The sequence below is a fragment of the Panthera onca genome, chromosome D3 (genome assembly GCF_046562875.1).
Source record: "Panthera onca isolate mPanOnc1 chromosome D3, mPanOnc1 haplotype 2, whole genome shotgun sequence".
Lineage (NCBI taxonomy): Eukaryota > Metazoa > Chordata > Mammalia > Carnivora > Felidae > Panthera > Panthera onca.
The window spans coordinates 7,231,118-7,254,334 of NC_138350.1; the positions used below are offsets into that span (position 1 = coordinate 7,231,118).

The 23,217-nt window shown below is 41.3% G+C and overlaps 1 protein-coding gene across 2 annotated transcripts; it reads right to left on the minus strand.

Annotated features, from left to right (window-relative positions):
- Positions 1 to 3,438: 3,438 nt before the first annotated feature.
- On the minus strand, positions 3,439 to 23,217 carry ANAPC7 (anaphase promoting complex subunit 7). 2 transcript variants are annotated; one of them, XM_060612253.3, is made up of 11 exons: positions 23,013 to 23,217; positions 19,296 to 19,482; positions 16,853 to 16,972; positions 13,567 to 13,678; positions 13,110 to 13,263; positions 12,220 to 12,362; positions 10,165 to 10,282; positions 9,252 to 9,448; positions 6,784 to 7,008; positions 5,974 to 6,124; positions 3,439 to 4,330 (listed from the first exon to the last, which is right to left on the minus strand). In XM_060612253.3, the coding sequence occupies exons 1-11, from the start codon at positions 23,210 to 23,212 to the stop codon at positions 4,141 to 4,143; spliced, it is 1,797 nt and encodes a 598-aa protein (XP_060468236.1). In that variant the 5' UTR covers positions 23,213 to 23,217; the 3' UTR covers positions 3,439 to 4,140. The 2 variants fall into 2 exon arrangements, with proteins under 2 accessions (XP_060468236.1, XP_060468239.1); XM_060612256.3 differs by lacking the exons at positions 16,853 to 16,972; positions 19,296 to 19,482; positions 23,013 to 23,217 and adding an exon at positions 15,190 to 15,718.

Sequence of the window (23,217 nt, forward strand, 5' to 3'; positions counted from 1 at the left end):
ATATATATATATATATATATAGTTATGTATGTGTATAAATCTAAATATATATAAATAAAACTTACCATCTTAGCCATTTTTCAGTTTGGTGGCATCAAGTACATTCATTCATATTGTGCAACCATCACCACCACCCATCTCCAGAACCTTTTTCAGCGTTCTAAATGGAAACCTCTCCCTGGTAAACACGAATTCCCTATTCCCCCTCCTCCTTCCAGTCCCTGGTAACCAACATCCTACTTCGTCTCTATGAATTTTGCTCCTCCAGGGATCTTACTTAAGTGGAATTAATAGCATTTGTCCTTTTGTAAGTGGCTTGTTTTGCTTAGCATGTCCTCAAGGTTCATCCATGTTGTACCATGTGATAGGATTTCCTTCCTAAGGCTGAATCACATTCCACTGCATATATACACTGCATTTTGTTTATCCACTCATCTAACAAAACACACTTGGGTTATTTCCACCTTTCGGCCATTGTGAATAACGTTGCTATGAACATGGGTGTGCAAGTATCTGTTGAAGATCCTGCTTCTTTTGGCTACATACCCAGAAGTGGAATTGCTGGATCATATGGTAATTGTTTAAACTTTTGAAGAACTGCCAGACTGTGTTCCACAGTGGCTGTATCATTTTACTTTCCCACTAGCAATGCATGAGGGTACTCTTATTTTTAAACTGTTTTCTTTTAATGGCTGCTAAGCAGACCAACTTGTAGGCTTCTGGCTTATTCCTGGTGTTGCTGATACTGTGTGGTTTGTGAAATAAGTGACATGTTCTGTGCTGCCAACAACTGACTTCTTCCACAGCAATCTGGAAAAACCCCACACATCTAGTGGTGAAGCCCGAGCAGCTCAGAAACATCCAGACAACAGAAGCCTGCCGTTTTGTGCCCCAAGAGGGAATGTGGGAGCTGGTGTGCGCGTGCACGCGCACACACACATGCACACGCACGCACGCACCCCGCCCCACCATCCACTGCCCCTGGGCAGGGAGGCTCCAGAGAGAAGTGGAAAACCTTAGTGAGGCACTTACCTCAATGGACCCTCCAAGTGCCAGGGATCCCTGGCTGGCCTGGCTATGGCCATGGTCCCCAGAGGACACGGTGAGGTGCTTGTTGAGTCAGGGCTGTCTGTAGCCAACAGAGAATGCAGTCACCACGCAGCAGGCAGTGCCTGTGACCTCAGGGATGGCCAAGCAGCCCTGGTCTAGGCATGGCCTCCAAAGACCTGGCCAGGCAGTTGTATGGTGAGGTCCCCACAGGCCTTCTGAGGTTAAGCCTACAGCTTCTGGGACCCTCAAACCCCCACTCCCAGTTTCTCAACATTTGGACCATGGAACACCTGCATCAGAATAGCAAATCAAGGTGGGAATGATTGAAGATGCAGACTCCTGGGCCCAGGCCCTGGCATTGGATTCAGGTTTGATGCTGTGCCTGGTAATCTGCATCACTGAGAAGTATGTTCAAATTTGAGAATTAACAGATTTGGGTAAAAGCCGTTCTCATTCTGAGGAAGAACTCATTGGCAGGAGTGTGGCTCCCAAACTAAGGCTGGCAAGGAGAGCTCCTGAGAAGCTCCTGACATTAACCAGATCTGCCAGGTCCCTGGCACATAGCAAGAGTTCAGAGTGTGAGAACCCAAGCCAGAGGGCAGGGAGCACCCTTCCTTAGGACCCTGCCTCTCCACTTAGCTGAGGGACCTCCAGGAGAAAAAGGCAAGAAGGCTCTGGAGTGATCCCATCAGCCCCCAATTCCTGAGGGGAAGACTGGCAGTCTGGCATTTACCCTAGTAATGATAACGTGATACACAATGGGCACCGTACTCAACTCCTTGTGGGCTTATTGAGTCCTCAGCCCAGAAGATATGGGAGCCCACACCAAGGAACCTAACTACTTGGCTCCTGACCTGCAGCTCTGACAGCGGGACAGCAGGGACTTTTAGAATGTAGCCTTACTCCAAACCAGTGCTATGATCAAGCTGCAAGTGGTTGGGCTAAAAGACAGGATCAGTTAAAACATCCCTCTCCTCATAATGGTATGTGAAACTCCAGACACCAGAATATCTCTGGTGACTGTAAGCAGTTGGGAGGCCATCACTTGTCAAGATGCTTCATCTCCTGGAAGGTGGCTCAATGGGACAACCAGAGCACTGGGCAGCCTGATTCTGTCCCTGCTTCATGGAGCTCCCTGCCCTCGTAAGATTTTTTTGTGAGACCAAGTGATAGCAGCAATGCCAGGTGAGATCTTCAAGTCACACTCCTCCCATTCTTTGATGTGAACCAATCCCACATCAGGTGCTCTCAAAATGTAGCTTCAGTCGCCTCTTCTAACCTGGTTGTGACACTGACATGGTCAGGGTAGAACTGCTGGAGCTGTAGTTGGGAAGGATTGGAGGGATCCAGCCCAGGGTGCTGGTGGGATGGAGGTGCTGGGGATGATCCAGGGGCTCCTAGAAGAGCTGAGGGCCAGCCCAAGAAAGGGGAGAGGAACATGCTGGGGCTGACAGAAGGTAATGTGCAGGGCCTGGGCTCTGAGGCACCTCCTGACCCCATGGGAACCTCAGAGGGAACAGTGACAAGCCTGACATGCAGAAACATGTAGGCTGGATGTGGCCAGGCTTCTTCCCCTAGCCAGGGGAATGGCAAAGATGTTTCACCTTTTCTTCCAACGCACAGACTGGTTAACAGCTGTTAGGAGGCAAGGCGAAGGCCAAGAAGCTACATCCAGAGCAAGCACTGAGGCCAGTACGCAGTGCCTTCTCGGGGCAGTATGCTCACCTGGAACGACCCCAACTGCTGGCTGGGCTCTTTAGAAACTGCTTGATCAAATGGTGCTGCCCAGGCTTTAAGTCTCATACTGAAAGATACTTGAACAGTAACTTTTTTTGCCCTTATAGTTATCAGATGTTCTGAGCTCCTCAACTACCGTACATGTCCATGGTTTTTACACTTTAAGACAGAACTTTCCATTTACATCAAAATCACCTATTGTACCACCTTTGAATAATTTTGTTTTAGTGAGAATTTGGGGTTAGCTGTGCCATTCTCCCCACCTTCGCCTCCAAGTTAAGGATATAGTGAAAAGCACTGCATCTGAAGAAACAAGGGGAAGACGGTAGGCGAACTCTCCCAGCACCAAGCCCAGGGAACGCGCCCCCTGCTGACCCCGTGACAGAATGCTGAAACCATACACAGACTTTAGTGCTTCTGACAGAACTGGGAGGAACCAGTCTAAAACAGGCCAAAGACTCACCCCCCGGGGGAATTTAACCAATCAAAAATGCAAATAGATGAATTAGCTCAATGTTACCTGAAGTTACCAATCCTCCTGGCTCCCAAAACTCTGGGAAGAAAGGGAGTGTATTTATGGCAAATAATTCTGGGGCTGAATCAATGCATTGTGAGAGACCAAAAAAAGTAAGAATCTATAAAGGGCTTCCATTCTGATCAACCCAACACCATTACTGTACAAAAAACAGTTTTATTAGTTAATTACCCCAGGTGTGCCTCTGGTCATGCTCTAGGTCACACCTGTTTCTCAGATCCGGCCCAGGCTCATAGGCAAGTTACCAGATTAGCAAATAGGAAAATTGTTCTGCAAAATAGCAACTGTCAGCTTAAGGCATTACTAACATTGCAGAAGGAAGCAAGGTTACTAGGGAAGTTTGGACAGCTCAGGATGATGATTTCCGGGACAGGAAACCCGCTCTGAAAGGGCCAGCCCATGCTGCTGTCTGACATGGGAGAGGACACTTTTGCTCTGGGTGACAAGTCACTCCTTTAAACTCACCCACAATGTCACAGACAAAACACTGTCTATTCCTCAAGCTTTCAGATTTAGAAATTAGTTATATAAAAAGCACTCTGTCCCAGAAGCCCTGGCACATCTGCAGGCCTCCCAGAGAGCTCACTCGATCCTCCCTGGCTGGAGCAGGGGAGGACAGAGATAGATGGAAGGTTGGTCAGGCTCAGTTTTTAAAAATGAATTCACTACTAGAAATACGGAGCGAGGGGCAGAGACCCCTGCTGCAATTACATGCGGAATCAATGTCCTCCCAGAGAGCGGGCTCCTCCGGGCTCCTTCAGTCCACGGAAGTGCTCAGAGCAGGGCAGGCCAGTGTGGCCACAGAGCTGCCGCCTGCCTCACTGCATGCCGAACCACTGCTCCTGGTCAGCCCACTGGGCCGCCTCACTGTCGCTGCCCTCCAGGTCCCCTTCTTCCCCACTCCCTTCCATGTCGTCCACATCCTCCTCCTGAGTGGCATCCGTGGGACTCTCCTCCTTCTCCATCTTCTGCATCCCCTCTAGAGACTTCTGGTCATTGGGGTCCAAACTAGGGGACAACAAAACAAAGGAGAGGCCTGAATCTCTGCCTTGCTTCTTGCTGGCTGATGTGTCATCTCCCTGGCACGGCAGTGAAATGACCACCCAGTCACAGAGAAACTGCTAATGCCTGGCCTCTCCAAACAACTGTGGTTCCACAGGCAGGATCGAGGGAGTCCACCACTAGAAGTGAAAAAAGGCGTCTTGTCCTAATTTTTAGAATTCTTAATTTCAGTTTTTCTCCATGTATTTCTTAAACATTATTAGCCCAGCATTCTGCTAGAGGAAGATACTAGATAACACAAATGAAAAAGCAGCAAACCACCATTAACAGAAAAATTCAAATGTAATTTCTTAACAGTATCAGATTTTTAGGCTACAAAGTTACAAAAAAAATACTTATTTTTCTGTTGAGTTAAGGTGTTTCACATTCTTCTGACATAATTAACCATATCAGCATTTCAGTAGTCAATCAAATCATCATGCTTACCATGGAACAGATTTGTCAACTCCCAAGTTAGACCCCAGGACCCAAAGCTACCCCCCTACCCAAGCATTCGAGTTTAGCAGCTGAGTCATTACACATGCCCAAACCCCCAAAGTTCAGAGGCTCCAGAACATTTATTTGACTTCTAAGCAATTCTTCCTCTTGCCTTTGTGGTTACCATCAAGGCCAGCGGGTGTCCAATCTCTAGCAAATCCCACCTCTAATGAGTCCTGTTCCTACTTACATAACTGTAGATTGATTTGTTACCTCTTCCCTGAAAACTTCCATACAGCTCTCACCCACACCCAGGGCTCCCAGCCCTATGGGCTCCCACCTTGCCTTCTAGAGACTGCTATGAAAGCACTTAGCACGTGGCATCGATCAGTCTGCACGCCTGAGACCGAGAGCTCCCGGAATCACAGCATACCCAGTGGTTACTGAGATGCCAGGCACATGCATGGTGCTCAACTGCTGAACAAGTAAATGGATGTGATCAGACTCGATTAAAGACAGGCCTTCACCATAACTTTATAGACACGGAGACAACCCTCAAAGAAATCACTTCTATGTTAAACAGTAAGAATACCACTATTTATTTAGTATTTACTATGTACCAGGCACAGCACTAAGAGCTTTACATGGAATAATAATTTAATCCTCATTTAATCATTTAATACCTAATAAGGTAGATATAGACAAGGAAATCTGTTAGTAACTTGCCCAATATAACAGGTGTTGTGAAGGTAGTATTCAAACTTCAGAGCTTAAGTTCTTAACTACTACAGTAGAAACATGGGAAAGTACTTACAATACTTTGATTTGAAAAAGCAGAATATAAAATATATAACTACATATATCCTATAAAAATACGTTTATGCATGGGTGAGGCCAGGAAGATGATCTACACAAATGAAAACTGATGATATAGTGGTGTGGGCTGGTTAGGAGTGAAACAGTTCTTTAATGTTGCTAATATACTTTATGAAATTATTATTATTTTTTTTAGAAGTTATGAACTCACAAATAACTCTTCTACCATTACTATCATTACTCTGTTTTCAACCATGGGCACAAAAGTGTGTGTGTTTCCAGAACTCCTGTTACATAGTTCCCTGCCTCTTCTACCCCTCATTGACCTTCCCCCCCATGGGAGGCTAAGTGCCTACCTTAGTGCTATACTATATTGGTCCATTGCTTCCTGATACTCATTGACAGCTACAAGGAAATCTCCTAGGATCCGATGCAGGACACAGTCACTCTGATTAGCTAGTGCATTCCTCAGCAAAGCAATTCCATCTTCATATTTCTGTTCTCTGCCTGAAAAGAAAAAGACCCTCATTTTCCTACTTACACAACGTTTTGAAAATATACTCCCATCTCAAATCATATACACAAAACCACAACAATGATTATAATCCAACAGTCTATTTGTAGATGTCCTTAAGAGAACAGTGGTGTGGCAGGAAATAAGAACAAGCTCATATGAATTCCTCTTCTATTAGGAAATGTACAGCCTGAGTTCTGATTTTGAAAAATATACTCTTAACCTAAGTTCAAATAAAAAGCCAAAATGCATTTTATTTGCCAAACTAGCCCAAACCCAGGACTTTATCATAAATTAGGACTAAAACAACCAAAGCTAAAAGGAAGTCATAAGCAAATCCAGATGGGTCAAAACAGTTCAAGCTGGCTAAAACCAGTTATATTCAGCCCAAACTAGTTCAGGACAACCAAAACCAGATCAAAGTAAGCTGAACAGGTACCAACCAAGTATAGCTGGTTTGAGCCACTCAAAAAGTCAGTCACTGCCAATCCAGGCCAGTTTAAGCCAGCTACATTTGGTTGTATGGACTCAAACCTACTGTAAAAAGGCACACACCTGACTGGTCATCTGTAACCAGCTGGGACCAGGAAATCCAATGAGATCAGGTTTTATATAATTAATGACAAAAGGGAAGTAAATAAGATACACTTACTAAGTAGTTCTGCTTTTTTCACCACAGCCTTAATGTAATCCGGCCTTTGGGTCAGGGCTTTATCTAATAAAGTTTTGGCTTTCTCCTGTGTCACTGGGTCTTCAAGACAAACAGTGGCTAAAAGGGTAAGGGTCTGTGCATTTGCTCCTAGAGTTTTGTAAACGTTGTTAGCCATTACCATTGCTTCACGAATACTGTTGGAAGCTAAGTAACATTCAATGAGACCTGAAAAAATAAAACACAGAAAGCTCAACCACATTACCATTCCAAGCAATGCTTCCACTCTGACAGCCTTCCAGATTGTAAACCTTCAAAGTTTCAGACAAAGGGCAGGCCAGGGGAAAACTCTGATGATGAGATCAGACTGGAGAGTAGTCTAGATGGAATAAGTGCTCTTCCCCAGAGCACTTGAGGGATATGGAAAAAGGCTGCATGCACTGCAAAGGCACCTTTAGTTAGCGAAGGAAACACACGTAAGTAAACTGAAGCATGTAGGCAGCCCAGCTGAATGATAGAGGAACAAACGTGACCCTAATCATTACTTGAAACAGAGATGGTGCTGACAACAAAACCCAAGGTTCTACTGCCCCTTAATGAACTATTGATTTCCAGCTGTCTTCAGTCACCTTTAGTCCTAGGCTTACATGGAAGAGCTCCTAAGTTCCAAGTGAAATCCAGTTCTACAAAACTACAAGTTTGGCAAGTTTTCTACTAACAGACTTAGGGAGCAACCTAAAGAGAAGGACAACTTTTCATTTAAAACATAAAAGCTATCTCAAAAGACATTTGCTGAACGTTTCCCTAACCTAGATGGAAAATACTTAATCAGATGGGCCAAATACATCAAATCAAGACTGGCAGCTCCTGCCTCTTATCATACCCACAACAAGATGCCCTATGGGGACACTTCAAGCAGAGTCAACTCTCAACTCTTCTTGCCAAGAACTTGAGAACAGAGGAAGTGCTTTTTGACACAAAGCACTCATCAAAACAGAAAAACAGCTTAAACTCCAAACCCACACATCCCTGGCAGATTTTCTCTGCATACTCCTCCACCCCAGCAGCATTTATAATATTTGTGCATGCACATTCTACCACACACTATGGTTACTTAACAGAAATTACCTAACTCTTCGGGTCAATGTGTTGGATTCCGAATACGGCTCTTTCAACTATGTATTGAGTAGTTTTATTTCCCTGCTAAAGCCCCCACTGGAACTTCAGAAGGAAATGGAAAGAATGCACTTCACTAATCCAGTGCCTCTGCCAATAAAGGAAGCTCAGCTGGAGGTTGCAAGAAGCACTGGACAGCATAATGTCATCCTGATTCAAAACTCCAAATGGTAGCTTGAGTGCAGGGAGACCACGAAGCTGGCCTGCAGAAGGTCCTCCACCCCCAGTGACTCTAACTATCCTCTGTCCAAATATTGTGGAGTTCGTTATTCAACTGCATTCCTAGGCTCTTGTGAAACAGGCATGCAGCAGAAAGGAACTAGCGTGACAAAAGCAGCTGAGAGGCTTGGGAAGTTACAGTTTCAGGATCAAAAATTTAAACTGGAACCAAAAGCCTGATTTACTGGGGACACTTTAAGAACAAATCCACAATAGGCAAAGCTCTCTGAATATCTAACCAGATTTGTTCTTTACCCCAACTTCCAAATTTTCTTTCTCAAATCTGAAACTCATCTTCCTGTTAAGAACAAGTCACTCCTAGACTCCTGGGTTTATTTTTAAATTCTTATAAAAATATGCTTTTGGAGGAACTGCATCTTGTAAGATCTATTTTAACATCTGTGACTCAGTCACCAAACGTTGCTGAAGCTGGCACAGCTCCTTTTAACTCCTAGGGTCAGTTCACATGTACTTAAAATAGCACATAACAAAACAAAGTTTGACCCTGATCGTGTCCACTCAGGAGGTCACAATGAACAGACTAGTTCCCACAACCGACACTGTCATATGGATATGGAGTTACCCCATGAGTAATATTTCTGGCTTGAGGTAAGAGAACTGTTAAAAAATAAGACACAACCAAGCACTCTAGCATACTGCCAGCACAGAGATTCACATTGAGGAGTGGGCCATGTTTGAGAAACAATCAGAAATAGGACAAAAAAACCTACCCCAACTACACCCTCACCAAAAACCAGAAAAAAAGAATGAGAAAAAAATTCTAAAGTTCAAGTGAAAATCCTAAATGATTTCTAAAATGCCTAATAAATGCCTAATGCAGTGATTCCCAAACTTACGTGCATGTTGGCATTACCTGGGATCATCAAAAAAATACTGTGCCTATCGCACAACCACAATATTCTGATTTAGACTATAGTGGAGTGACCTGGCATCAGGATTTTAAAATGTACCCCCAGAGAACTCTAACATACAACAGGGTTTGGGAACTGCTGGCCTAACAAAACCTTCCATCCAAGTTGATGCCACACACTATTTATCTATAGCTTTCATCTTACCTTCATAACAATCTAAGCGACAAGGTGCAAGCCGTATAGCCTCCCGAAAGTGGATTATTGCTTCTTGGACTCTGCCCATGTTTCTAAGTGCTGCTCCCTTAAGTAGCAAAGCTTGAACGCTATTACTATTCAGCTGAATGGCCTTGGCTCCTAAATAGAGGGCCCGAGAGTAACGTTTGCTATAGAAGCTATGACACCTGGAGGGAAAGAAAAAAAAAAAATTACCTAAAAGAAAATGGTAAAGAAACTTCATCTAAAAACCAAACAGAAGGCATGCTACCTGATCCTTATTGCAAACCATTACAGGTTTAACCTAAGATACTGAGGGGAGAGGGGGTACCAAAAAACCCATTTTCTGTATTTCATTTATTTATATTTGACAGAGAGAGAGAATAACTTAAGCAGGATCCACGCTGAGTGTGGAAGCTGACACAGGACTTCATCTCGCCACTCTGAGATCATGTCACGGGCCTAAATCAAGAGTCAGACGTTCAACCGAGCCACTCAGGCAATCCTAAATATTTATTTTTAAGAAGAAATCTTGATATGGAAGGAAAAATTATGGAAAAGAACCTGATGTCTGGATATGTTATCAGGTGAGAGATATTTAGAGAACTTATAAAGCCATAGTAAATAACAAAGCAGCAGCTCTTAGCCTGTTCACTGATGGCTTCCAGTGCTAAGCATGATGCACTGTCTCAGTTGATACCTGCCCCATGAAAATCCTCATTTTCCAAATGAGAAAAGAGATTCAGACAGGTAACTAATATATCCAACGTCAAAGGCCTTGATCTAAATCTAAGTCTGATTATCTCTTAATCTGTGTTTTCAACCTATATTCTATTTGGGAGGCACCACAATTTCCTAAAGGATGTACTGAAACCTGGAAAGAAAAGAGAATGCATAAACATACCCAGAGACTACCCAGGGTTCTGCATGCTGATCAGAAATATTAAAAAGGCGGCAGCCAAGGTTCTCCACATCCTCTAGCCGCCCTTCTCTTGCCAGGAGGTAGCCATATACATCCATTCCTAGAAAGGAAGAGGCTTTTTTAAAAAGCAGGCAGAAGGGGGCGCCTGGGTGGCGCAGTCGGTTAAGCGTCCGACTTCAGCCAGGTCACGATCTCGCGGTCCGTGAGTTCGAGCCCCGCGTCAGGCTATGGGCTGATGGCTCGGAGCCTGGAGTCTGTTTCCGATTCTGTGTCTCCCTCTCTCTCTGCCCCTCCCCCGTTCATGCTCTGTCTCTCTCTGTCCCAAAAAAATAAATAAAAAAAAAAAAAAAAAAAAAAAAAACGTTGAAGAAAAAGCAGGCAGAAGTCCTTTATAAATGAGCAGCAGCCTTCATCAGAGTCCCCACTGAGGCCCCAGCTCTGGCTCGGTCTGAGCCCTTTCCACAATCATGAGCTCCTCCCACCAGCATTCCCAGTTTCCTACAACATGACTATTAAAAAGACAAGACACATCCAAAAAATGTAAAAAGCAAAGGAGTAGAGGGGCACCTGCGTGGCTCAATCGGTAAGTGTCCAACTTTTGATTCCAGCTCAGGTCATGATCTCATGGTTCATGAGTTCGAGCTCCACATCAGGCTCTGTGCTGATGGTGCAGAGCCTGCTTGGAATTCCCTCTCCCTCTCTGCCCTTCCCTCCCTCCCCCCACTCCCCACTCACTCTAAATAAATAAATAAATAGCTAGCAAAAAAGCAAAGGAGTAAAGGAACTACACCTCACAACTTGAAAGCCAATTATTTTCGGGAACTGTTCATCCCTACAACCGGTGGCATGATATATAGCTATCCAAACTCATATCCAGAAAAGGCCCAAAAAAAGCATTAAGTTCTCTTCTCCAAGACGCCTAAGCATAGTGAAGAGTATACACTGAATATGCCAGTGGGTCTCAGAAAAAGTTAGCCTATTCCAGAAAAAGCATCTAGTTCTTTCTGGAGTCCAGTTGATTTAAGATCACCCCACTCCCTGCTTATTCTCACTCACGTTCTATAAAAAGGGTAGCATGCTTGCTGTCACCTAGCTCCTCCCACCACCCCCCTCATCCCTTGTTATCCCTTCAGACTCCAAGGAAAATGCCTCTCATGACAAGATCACTGCAACACTCCTGCTGACCCCCAAACTCGGGCCTGAGGTTTCAACTCCAAGCTGTCAACTAATGCCAGACTAGTATTTCTAACACACCATTTTCATCATGGGCACAGGCAGCTCTGAGGAGAGAAATAAGCACTGGACAGAAGGGAGACCTTAGGCAAATGAATTCATCTTTCTGGATCTGTTTCCTCATCTCCCTGCTCTGTTGTTTTCATGGCTTAAGAGTCTACAGAACTAACTATTGTCACCAGGCCATTATTTTTCTGATGGCCTCTTTTGGGACTTTACAAGCAGATTTCAGCCTATCTATCAGACATTATTTCCCACTACCCATCACTTGCTGCCAGTCACTGGACACTCACCCTTTGGAAGTCCCTATGGCTCACTCCTTCAGCTATAATCTTTCAGATCAATGATTTTTTTGTTGTTCATTCCTAATCACTTCCTTTAATCATCTCATCCCTTCCTTAATGTCTATTCACTTACTGCCTTTTAACTATAATAAGGACACAGTGAAGCTACATTCCCTAAAAGGATATTACGGTTTTGGGGATGCCATCCAAATTCCCAGTCAGGCACACCATAAATTTACAAATCATAAGGAAGGGATATCACCTCTCCCAAAAGAAAAAGAGCCAAATAATGATCTGTCTGGAGAAACTTGAATTCAAGCAAAAACAACTGCTCAAAATGGAATTACTCAAGTGTTACAGACATGTGTCAGGACCTCTAAAAAGGTAAAAGGCTACTGCAATAAGTTCCACAAAATATTTATATGAAAACTAGTATCAGAAGATCATGCTATATTTTCTCCCTTTCTTTCCTGATCCTCCCCTCTACAGGTACTTTCACCCTGCCTCAAGAATTACTTACCTTTTATCAGATAAGGATCCAACATCTGTGCCTGTTCAAACTTGAGGACAGAGTTTTTATTGTCTCCAGCTCTGAAGTACAAATCTGCTAAGCTTCCCAGCAGGTCCACGTTATCTCGCAATAAGGACTTTTTCTCTAGTGAACTTCAAAATATTAAACATTGACCCTTAACATCTATTATGAATCCTCTTAGTTGCTGAATCTGGGTGACAGGCAATATAGGTACTATTCTCTTTTGTGTATATATATTTCATAATAAAAACTTTTAAAACAAACCATATTCACTATATTTTCTCATTCTGAGTTTATGATTTAAAGAATATTACATAGGGTAAGAAAGCCAATATTCAGAATGAACAGAAATCTCTCATTACCTAGAAAGAACTTTTTGGTTGCAGGTTTTCAGAGGACAACATGGTGTTAAATGTAATGTCATTCACAAGTGACTGCTACTTACTACTCAACCAAATTACTTCATATAACACAAGACCCAGTCTCTTGTCCCAGGACTTTACTTGACTAGAAAGAAAATCCCAGTTCTACAGAAACAACCCAGGTCAGATGCTGCAATTTATGCTCCTGGGATGTCCAAAGAAGATGTTCATCCAGGTTCAAGCATGACACACTAACACAATCTGCTTTACAAGGGTTACCACTTTTGCAAATACAGAGCTGAACTTGGTCAAAGTTTACATTTAACAGGTCCTCACAGGAGGGATTCTTACTTTTAGGACCATTAAGTACGTTAAGAGACTAAGAAAGCCTGAAGACAATAGGCTACGACACCAAGAGATAAGCATCTCCTATCTCTATTTTGCTAATTTAGATACATCAGATCTCCATACAAGCAAAGGGCCTCAAGAAAACTGAATTAACTTTGTGTCTCTCACCAAATGGTATTGATTGCTCTCGAGTTGTCACCAGTGTGCACAAAAGCATATGCTTTGATCCACACAGAGAGCCAATCCAAGTTAGGCACAGTCTGGATCACATTCATTGTCATCGATGCCACCTCTGCGCCTTTTACAGAAAGGGACAGCAAACCTAATCCAACAGAAAACAGGAGAAATAAAGTGAGGCACAGCTCTCCTCTTCTGCAATGCAAGAAGCAATAAGTACCCTTTCCATGGACTACAAGGTGCCCTTTCCCTATTCTGAGCAAGATGCAGATGGCAAAACAACCATAACTTAATATTTCTTGATGTGTGAAAAATACATGACAATAATAATCTACTGGATCACTCTCTGGAAGTTAGGCATGGGAAAATTCTAATGTATAGCCAAGACTGAGAACTAACATCTCAGAGAGTAAACACTACATAGAAATAAGCTGAGAATAATCTGTACCTAGAATGGCATCGAGGGCTAATGGGCACTGCCTCAGCACTTCTTTATAGCTGGTGACTGAAGGGCGCTCCTGACCAGCCTTCTTGTATAGATTTGCCAGCATCATGTTTATCTGTAACAAACAAAAACACAAGACAGTAAGATAAGCGTACATTGCAAAGAAAGTATCTCACCACCAATTAAGTCCTGATTTTTTATTACCAGCTACTATTCTACTTTTTACTGGAAAATCTACCCATAGCTCAGTGGAAATAAACAAAGACCAATCCCATTCTTTAAACCAAAGAGGAAATTACTACCTTTGCTTTTCCTAGGTCCTCCCATTTCTAAGAGGAAAGTCAAATTCCTCTCACTTACCCAAACAAAAGGTCCAGTAATATCTAGACCAAAGATACTGCCCCCTGGAAATAGGAGTAATATATATTTGAGAAATGTTACAGAAATCTAATTACCTTGATTCTTTCTTGATCTTTAGAAGATGAACTACCTAGAAGTGCTCAAGTTTACATACTTTAAATGCAATTATATTGAGGCATAAGAAAGAGAGGAATTCTTAACACAGCTTGTTAAGAAAGACCAGATGAATTTTCCCCCAAAAGGAAATGACAGATACAGAGTTACATACTTGGCTTCTGACAATTATTCTAGAAGCTAGACTGTTTGCCTTTCTAACGCTTAAAGCTTGGACCTATCTGACTATCTGACTCTTCCAAGTAATGCTAGAGAAGTCAAACTCTGACTGACTTCTAGAAGTGACAATGATCCAAAGGTTAGCTACATCACTTAAATCCAATAAATGCATTTTTAGCACAATTCAAATATGTAACTCAGTAAAGCTCTATTAAAATAACCTTAAAAATGCAACAAGGAAAATTTGAGAAAACCTAAAAGTTCCAAAGAATGTAGAAGTTACAGGGAAAAGTAAATGATCTTAATACTACAGGGAGAAAAAGAGAACATTCCAATTTGAAATTAATAGATCTTAAACACAGCAATTTTTGCCAGGTCATTAACCTAAGGAAGCAGTCAACATGAACACACAAAAGAAAAAAAGCCAATCAATCCCCAATCTCTTCAGTTATTTGTAGCCTGGTATGCCAGATATTTACTCAAAAGAGTGGCTCTGAAGATGAAGAACATCTGTTCCAATTATGACTTACAGTGTATAAAACAATCTAGTATGGCATTAATCCATACTGATGATTCAAACAATGAAATAATGAAATACCAGAAATAAAACTTTATTTGGCCTCAGCTTTTCCATTTTAGGCTATGTTGAAAATGCAAAAGAAAATACTTAAAGGAAAACTCCAGTATTGGTGTCAATACTTGAAAAGAATAAAAGGTTAAATTTAAGATCCTTTCTTGACTGCTTGTTATTAACAAACTATGACCCACACATCATCTGTCTCAACAAATATTAAAATTCCCTTTAAACTACCTGTCACTTCAAAAGTACGAGTTTTGAGTACTACCTATGAGAAAGTCAATCCTTTTTAAAGCAGATCCTTACTTGGGAACATCACAAAGCCACACGCCATAAACACAAGCAGTCATCATTTTCTAAAAACTGAGTGAGAAATTGTATGTTGATAGGTTTACTTTTAAAAGTTGAAGATTTACCAAGCTATAATAATCTCACACTGGAATTTTCCTTTAAAAAGTGAAGAAATGTGTGGTGGCGTTTACCATACATTAACAGACGTTCATTTAGACGTATTTTGACTCACTTCCTTGTCCTTTACACAGACTGAGAAGCCAGTTAACTCCCTAACGGACAAGAAAGAAAAACTGTAAATATTATAGGTTTATGTTTGAGGCATACATCTTTGCTTGTTCCTGGCTACAACAGCTCTACAGAATGAAGGATATGTACTCCTAACAAATGTGGATTCCTTTAGTCCCTCTTAAAATGGTGGCTTTAAATACCAAAGTGTTAGATACCACAAAGCTGAGCTTATTTGCCATTACTCATTTTCAAAAAATGTCCCCACCCTCAAGTCATTAAGGAGGAAATTATGGTACATTTCCAATAAGATAAAGAACAGGTATCATTCAAAGTTTATAATCAAAATGGCATCTTCCAAAAGAAAGACACTCCTCACATAGGCAAAAAAAATTATTCTTGGGGTAAGACTTTCATAGGATATCAGAAAAAAATTCAGCATATAGTACCCAAGCTTATTATGAGACAGGTTATTCTAAAACATGTTTCCAAATATTTTTAATAGCAGCCAGTACCGTAAAATAAACTGGGAAAATCACTTAGTTTTAAAAAACTCAGAAAATAGTACATAAATCTTCAATGAGGAGATGCTTACACATGTTCTAATCAAGTTTGATTGGTTACTTTTAAAACTCAGCCGACACTTAGGAGAAAAAACACTACACCACCGCTTAGATTCCTTTTCTAAGGGCAGGAGGAAGTACACAGGCATCTTACATATAAAATTCTTTATCATTAAGCACAAGGTGCACAGAACAGTTCTTCAGTGAAGTGAGGAAGGCAGGTGACATGAGAATACATGGTAGAATATTAACCACTGATGTGAATTCAATACTAAAAGCAAAGATTCTCACTGTTCCTCTAAACTGGACTTCAAAAAAAAACCAGTAATCAAAGATGCCCAATATAATACTCCTTACAGTATAGTACTTTAAAAAGTATTCTTTCATAAAGGAACTTAAAGTTAGCAAAGTATTATTAACCTCATTTTATACATAAGAAAAAAAAAGTGAAGTTCAAATTGGTAACTTGCCCAAGTTCATACTACACACTTCACAGCTTGTATGCCCTAAACTCAGACAAGATCTTTTGATTTCAGTTGAAGGTGTTCTACTGATATGTTACCAATTCAAACACAAATATGTATCTCACACACAAATAAAGATCTTGTAGTCCTGGATCTTGAAACCAAAGGGATTAATAAACTCATTCATATAATCAAATGGGGGCACCTACAGAATGCAAAACATGAGATTCTTAAAAAAGTACTGTTGCCACCTGGAAGTGTTTACAAATTATTTCCAATGGTAAGAAATACCAAAGAATGAGCACTTGTAATATTCTCCAGCTATCATTTTCATCAGACGAATTTTCAGAGTTTCATAAGAAAGTAATTCTTCTATCTCTCTGAACCTCATCTACTCCATTTTCAGGGGAACAAAGTGAGTCAAGAGTAAAATATTCAGATGGACTCCCTAATGCATGGAGAAAACATGGAGGAAATGGGTTGGAAGGACTGGGTAGGAGAAGAATATATACCAAATTGTCAATTCAACTTACTTTGGGAGTTCTTTGTCTTGAAGGAATCCCATCAAGAATAGCAATGGCATCCTTATCTTGTTTTAGCATTGTATAACATTCAGCCATTTTGTATTTCACTTCAATTTCAGATGGAAGACACTAAGAGGCAATGAAAACATTTCTTCAAAATATTACTTCAACAGTAAGGCAGTTCCTCAAAACATTAAATATAGAGTTACCATATGACCCAGCAATTCTGCCCCTACACATCCAGCCAAGAGAACCGAAAACCTATGTTCACACAAAAACCTGCACATAAATGTTTATATAAACATTACTGATAGACAAGAAGTGGAAATAACATAAATGTCCATCAACTAACGAATAGTTATGGCATATCCACACAATGGAATATTATTCAGCAATAAAAAAGAACAAAGAACCGATTCATGCCATAACATGGGTCAAATCTAAAAATATTATGCTCAAGTAAAAGAAACCAGACACAAAAGGTTACATATTGTATGATTCTATTCATATGCAATGTTCAGAATAGGTAAATCCATAGAGACAGAAAAAGGTTAGTGATTCCCAGAGGCTAAAGAGGTAAAAGAGATAAAAGGCTTGCAAATTTCCTAGGGTGATGAAAATGTTCTGGAATTAAAGTGATGACAGTTGCACAATTTTGTGAATATACTACAACCCAGTGAACTGTTAATTCTGGGAAGTGAAATAGATCTTAATTTTTGAAAAATTCCTTAAAGATTAATTACAGAAAACAAACTGATGGTTACCAGAGGGGAGAGGCTAAGGGGATAGGTTAAATAGGTGATGGGGATTAAGGAGTACACTAGTTGTGATGAGCACAGGGTGAGGTATGGAAGTGGTGAATTACTATATTGTATATCTGAAACTAATACAACACTGTATGTTAACTAACTGGAATTAAAACAAAAACTTAAAAAAATTAAAATGTGAGGTAAAAAAAATTCCTTAAAGATTAAGTGCATTTAATTAATATGAAAGGTTTAGCATGGTGCTTGGCATACTGAATGCTCAAAAAGTTAGCTACTTCTATGAGTGACCCTGTGTGGATAATATACATGATTTCCATTCAGTGTCAGAAAACAGAGAAAATCCTGGGGTGCCTGGTTGGCTCAGTCAGTGGAGTGTGCAACTCTTCATCTCAGGACTGTGAGTTTAAGTCTCACACTGGGTATAGAGATTATTTAAAAAATAAATAAATAAAATAAAAAGAAAATAGAGAAAATCCTGGCAATCAGCTCTTTAATAACAAAAATCAAAGGTTTTACATAAAGAAAAAAAAAACAAGATGAAGATATAGAGGCTTTAAAAAAAAAAAGGGAAACTACATTAATTTGTCTTTTTTCAAAATGTGGAAAAATACAAAGCAGAAAAAACATGACTTATAATTTCACACCCAGTTCATCCTACTGACATTACTTTTCAGTGTAAGTTGCATGTATAATTTAAACTTAAAAGAGGGTCAAATTGCAAAGTAAAAATTCCCCTCTCCCTAAAGCTTTCCAGTGTTAAATTTCTTTCCTTCTACACACAAAATCCTTCATACATAATGCATATACAACATATGTTTATATATAATATATATCAGATATATATCTGATACATATCCATACTTTCTTATATTAACATCGATTTTCAGCATTTATATATATATACGGCATATACGAAGATATATTTATGTATCTACAATCCATCCCCTTTAAACAAACAGAACAGACTTCTACAAATCTTATTTTCCTTACTATTATGTGCAGTTCTTTTCAAATCAGCACATGTACCTCTATCTCATTTTTCATTTCAGTAACAGTTCATCATATCCCATCTTATGGCTATGCGCTAATTTAACTAGACTCCACTGATGAACACTTGCTTTCAGTTTCTTACCATTAAAAATAATGCTGCAATAAGCAGCCTTAGTTATACACCCTGTAAATCTTCTGGAGTCTACTATTAGAGTTAATTTCTGGTAATTGGATATCTCCATCAAATCAGAAGACTGTGTGAAATTACAATTCTCCCCTTCATTTATTTAATTATCAGGCAACCAAAACTGGCAGGAATTCTTAGTATTTCCCATAAATTTCCCTAGGTTCTTGCAATCCTAATACCTGAGTTACATTTTAAAAGTTGTACTTTAATTAAACTTATAAAAACAATGGATTTTGAGTTCTGTTTGTATAAAAGGGAGGAACAATGCAGAACCTCGGTGAACCCATATAATTCATGTTTAATTCCATTTTTAGATTCATCCAGAGTGAATTTCGCATTCTTGCATCTATGTGGTTTCTCATCTTTGTTTCTCTAGTCAGCTCTCCTTTAAAACTATTTTTTATTTTCCCCTCCTCTACATCTAGTCCACAGTCTTGTAAATTCTTTCAGTCTCTCACCCTCAAAAAAAAAAAAAAAAAAAAAAATTCACACTTCCATCTCCATTTACCTGACTTTGCGGAGTAGATGCAGAATTGCCAGTTGAAGGTCTCACTTTTGAAGTTTTACTTAGGGCTTTCTTCTGCTGCAAAGCCATGGTATACTTACTCACAGCATTCCGATATTCTTTATCATGAAAGAGAGAATCTGCGTGATACACCAAGAGCTGGTACTTCTGGGATGGGGAGAATAACTCACTGGAAAACAAAGAAAATACCCCCTACATGGGTTATTTTGAAATGTTAGACAGAACACCCTCCTTAGTGTCCACATAAGCCTAGCATAAAGCCTTGTATAAGGACAGTTTACAAAAAAGTCAACATATCATAAATGCTAGTCCTTAAAATGAGAGGCATGAGAGTCGCACTCTACGCTAATATGGTCAGCACATCCAGGAAACTGCTTTAAATTGCTCTATTTTAATGTTTTTCTCCTTTATTTACTAAAAAAGCAATGATACCTCTAAATCGAATACAGTAATACACACATATACAAAGAGAAATGTTATACATTTTTTCCTCCCCTTCCTTACCCCAAGTCCTCTTAACTTAACAATCTGATATATATATCCATACTTTCTTATATTAACACCGGTTTTTAGCATAATATAGACAAAAGGAGAAAAATCACAATGACTTAACAAATACTACCAGGAAGGGTTGAACAACTTGGAAAAGAGAAACCTCACCACTTTGAAACCTTTTCAGGAAAGTGCTGAACAAAAAGAGGTTTCAAAGGAACTGAAAACTCTTCAAATACTGAAGAAGATAGGAATACTAAAATACCGAAGTATGAGAATAGAACAGAATAGAATAGAATAAGCCAATGGGACAGGGTAGGATAGAAAGAGGATTAGCCTTATTTGATGAAGTTTTTTGTGTTTTTTTTTTTAATACAAAAGTAAACTTCTACTAACACTAGAATTTTTATCTTAAGTCACAGGGATTCAAGGATCAGTGTAAAAGAACCAAGATGTTTCAAAACTTTTTCACTAATGTTGAACATTCCTCACAAGCATAATAATTGCCTAGAAGCTGGCCACCATTCTTAATGGGAAACATTTTTAATCGCCAATTCCACCTCCCCACCATTCCTGACAAGAAGAATTTACACATTTTTCTTTGACGAGTAAAGCTATAGCTGTTTAAAATGAAAGAACAGTCACAGTCAACTGTGTAAACAGTTAATTTGTCAACAAATGAAGGATACTCAACAATAGATACCAGAGATTAGTAGCTGCCAGGGGCTGGAGAAAGTGGGACCAGGGGTGATTACTAATAGAATATGGGGTTTCTTTTGGGGATAATGAAAGTTTGGGATAGACAGTGGTGATGGTTGTACAACTCTGTGAATAGATTTAAAACCAAGGGAGCCCTTGGGTGGTTCAATCAGTTAAGCGTCCAACTTTTTTTTTTTTTTTTTTTTGGCTCAAGTCATGATCCCAAGGTGGTGAGATAGAGCCCCACATTGGGGCCCCTGCACTGACAGTGTGGAGCCTGCTTGGGACCCTCTCTCCTTCTCTCTCTCTGCCCCTCCTCCACTTGTGCTTTCCCTCTCTCAAAAATAAACTTAAAAAAAAAAGAACACAGAAATGTATGCTTTAAAAGGATGCATCTAATAGTATGTCAAGTTTATCTTAATTTTTTCAATCTTAAAGAAAAAAAGGACAGGTACGCTGAACACTGGATATAAAATTACAAAGGAAATTCAAGGACTAAAAGGTATAGTCCAGCTAGTTAAGATCTCTTCCAACTCTGAGAATCTATATATATACTGAGAAATAAGATTTAATAGAAAATACTGCTACACTCAAAGCATTCAGATATTTATATATTGTAACACATATGCCTACTTATACACCTATACATCATCTTTGGAATGACACACGAGACTGTTAATCGTTGTTGCCTGTGGTGAATGGAAACGATGGAGTGAGGTCTTGTGGTGAGAACTTTTAAGATCTGTATTCTAATCACCCTTAACACCTAAGGAGGTCAGTATAGTGCTTTTGTGCAGTGAGCACTCACATGTTTGTTGAATGTGCTAAGGAAGTATGTACAACCTCAGGGAGGTAAAACTGCCCAAATTCACACACTCCGTGAGAAGCCATGATGTCTGGACTTTGGTCCTTCTGATTCTAAAGTCTTCAGTCTGACCCACCACAGTCTACTTCTGAGTGGCGTAACTGAATTTTCTACTCAGGGTGGACCCATTTGCGTTTGGCCTGCTCTAGAAGCTGTCTAGGTCAGAAAGGAAAAGCCTGTTAAGCGCCTGTAATGCAGCTCCTCTATTTTATTTCCATGAGTGTGCTTCTGGACCTTGCTACGTGAGACCCATCATTTCACCACCATCCACTTAGTGTTGACAGCGAGGGAGCCCTGGTCTCTTTCAGCCTTGTGTTTATTCTGCAGCCTTGCAGTTGGTTTTGAGTGACTGGGCAAGGCACACTTTCCTTCATGGGAATTTATGCACCAGTTAGTCATTACTCTTGGTTCCTGCAGATGTCACAGGATAATTAGAAGCAGTTTAATCCACTAAGCTTAGCCCATGTTTCTGTAAATTAGGTTATCTGCATACCTCTTCTGTACTGTTTGAATTTTTTACTGTGTATACTGCCAATTCAGTATGAAATTTAATAATAAACGCTAAAGGTCAGAATTTAAACTGACCTCCCTGAAGCTAGGAAAACACCTTCTGACCTTCATCAATTAAAAAAAAAAAAAAAAAGAGGGGCGCAGAATATAAAACAGGACAAAGGGATGGAGTAGTGAGGGTAAGGGGCAATTCTGATGGTTACAGAAGCTGTTCTCTAGGAGGGATGTCTTGAGCTGGAACCTGACGGAGGACACAGCTCTCTGAGGTGAGGACTGCAAGCGGAGCAGCAAATGCAAAGCCCTGAGTTGAGAACTGAGCTTGGTGTGTTCAAGTGACAGAAAGAAAAGCCCGCAAGGCTGAAGCACAGTGAGCAGAGGACAGGAGAGGAGGTCGGGGAGAAAAATGTTTGGCCTCGGAGGTCACGGGAGAGAGTTTTAAGTACAATGGGGGAATTAAAGCGGGGGGGGGGGGGGGGGGGCAACGCGCACTCGAGGCTGGAAAGAGCCCTGTGCTGCATCCGTCATAAGACTCCAGAAACCGCAGCTCTGAAAACAAGAAAGGGGCACTGCATGTCCTTAAAAAGGCGCCACTCCCACCCAGCAGCGTCTCCCGTTTTCGGGGGTTCTGGAGGCCAGAAAGTGGACCCTTCTGACACATTCAAGGGGAAAAGATCAATCTCAGATGGGGGACGAAGGTATAAGACCGGGCCTTTCTGAGCGGCGGCGAGCGAGAAAACGTTCTTCGGGGAAGAGCCGGGAAGAGAGGAGTCAGCCCAGCGAAGTGACAGTCGTTCTGCCGGGCGACAGGTGCCTCAGGAAACCCGCCGCTCCCAACTTTCGGGAAACCCTAGCCAGGCTCGCCCTCAGAGCCTCCGCCTTCCATTTCTCGAAGCGGCCGCTCGCCACATCTCCCTCAGGGAGCTCATCCCAGCGTCTGGCACAGCGCAGAGACCAAGTGAACTCAACTTGCGTTCCCAGAACGGCTCCGCCTGACGACGCCTTCGCTGACCCCGAAGCCTCAGCGGAGAGGCCCGCGGTCGCTCTTCCCGCCAGTCCCCAGGCCCCCTCTGCCCCCGCTCCCAAACCGGAGCCACTTTCTCCTCAGCCCCAGGCCGCTCCCCGCCTCAACTCACGGGTTGTTATTACTCATTGTAAGTAACAAGCTGCTGAGGAGCCGCACGTTAGAGTGCAGCCCCGCGGCCGCCATGTCTCGCACGTGGTCTATCACATTCATCCTGCCCGGCAAGGCCGCTGGCAGCGGCGGCAGCGGCGCGAAAAGCCGGTAGAAGCTCCTTAGGGAAGACTCCAAAATGGCGGCCTCGCCGGGGTCCATCGGGT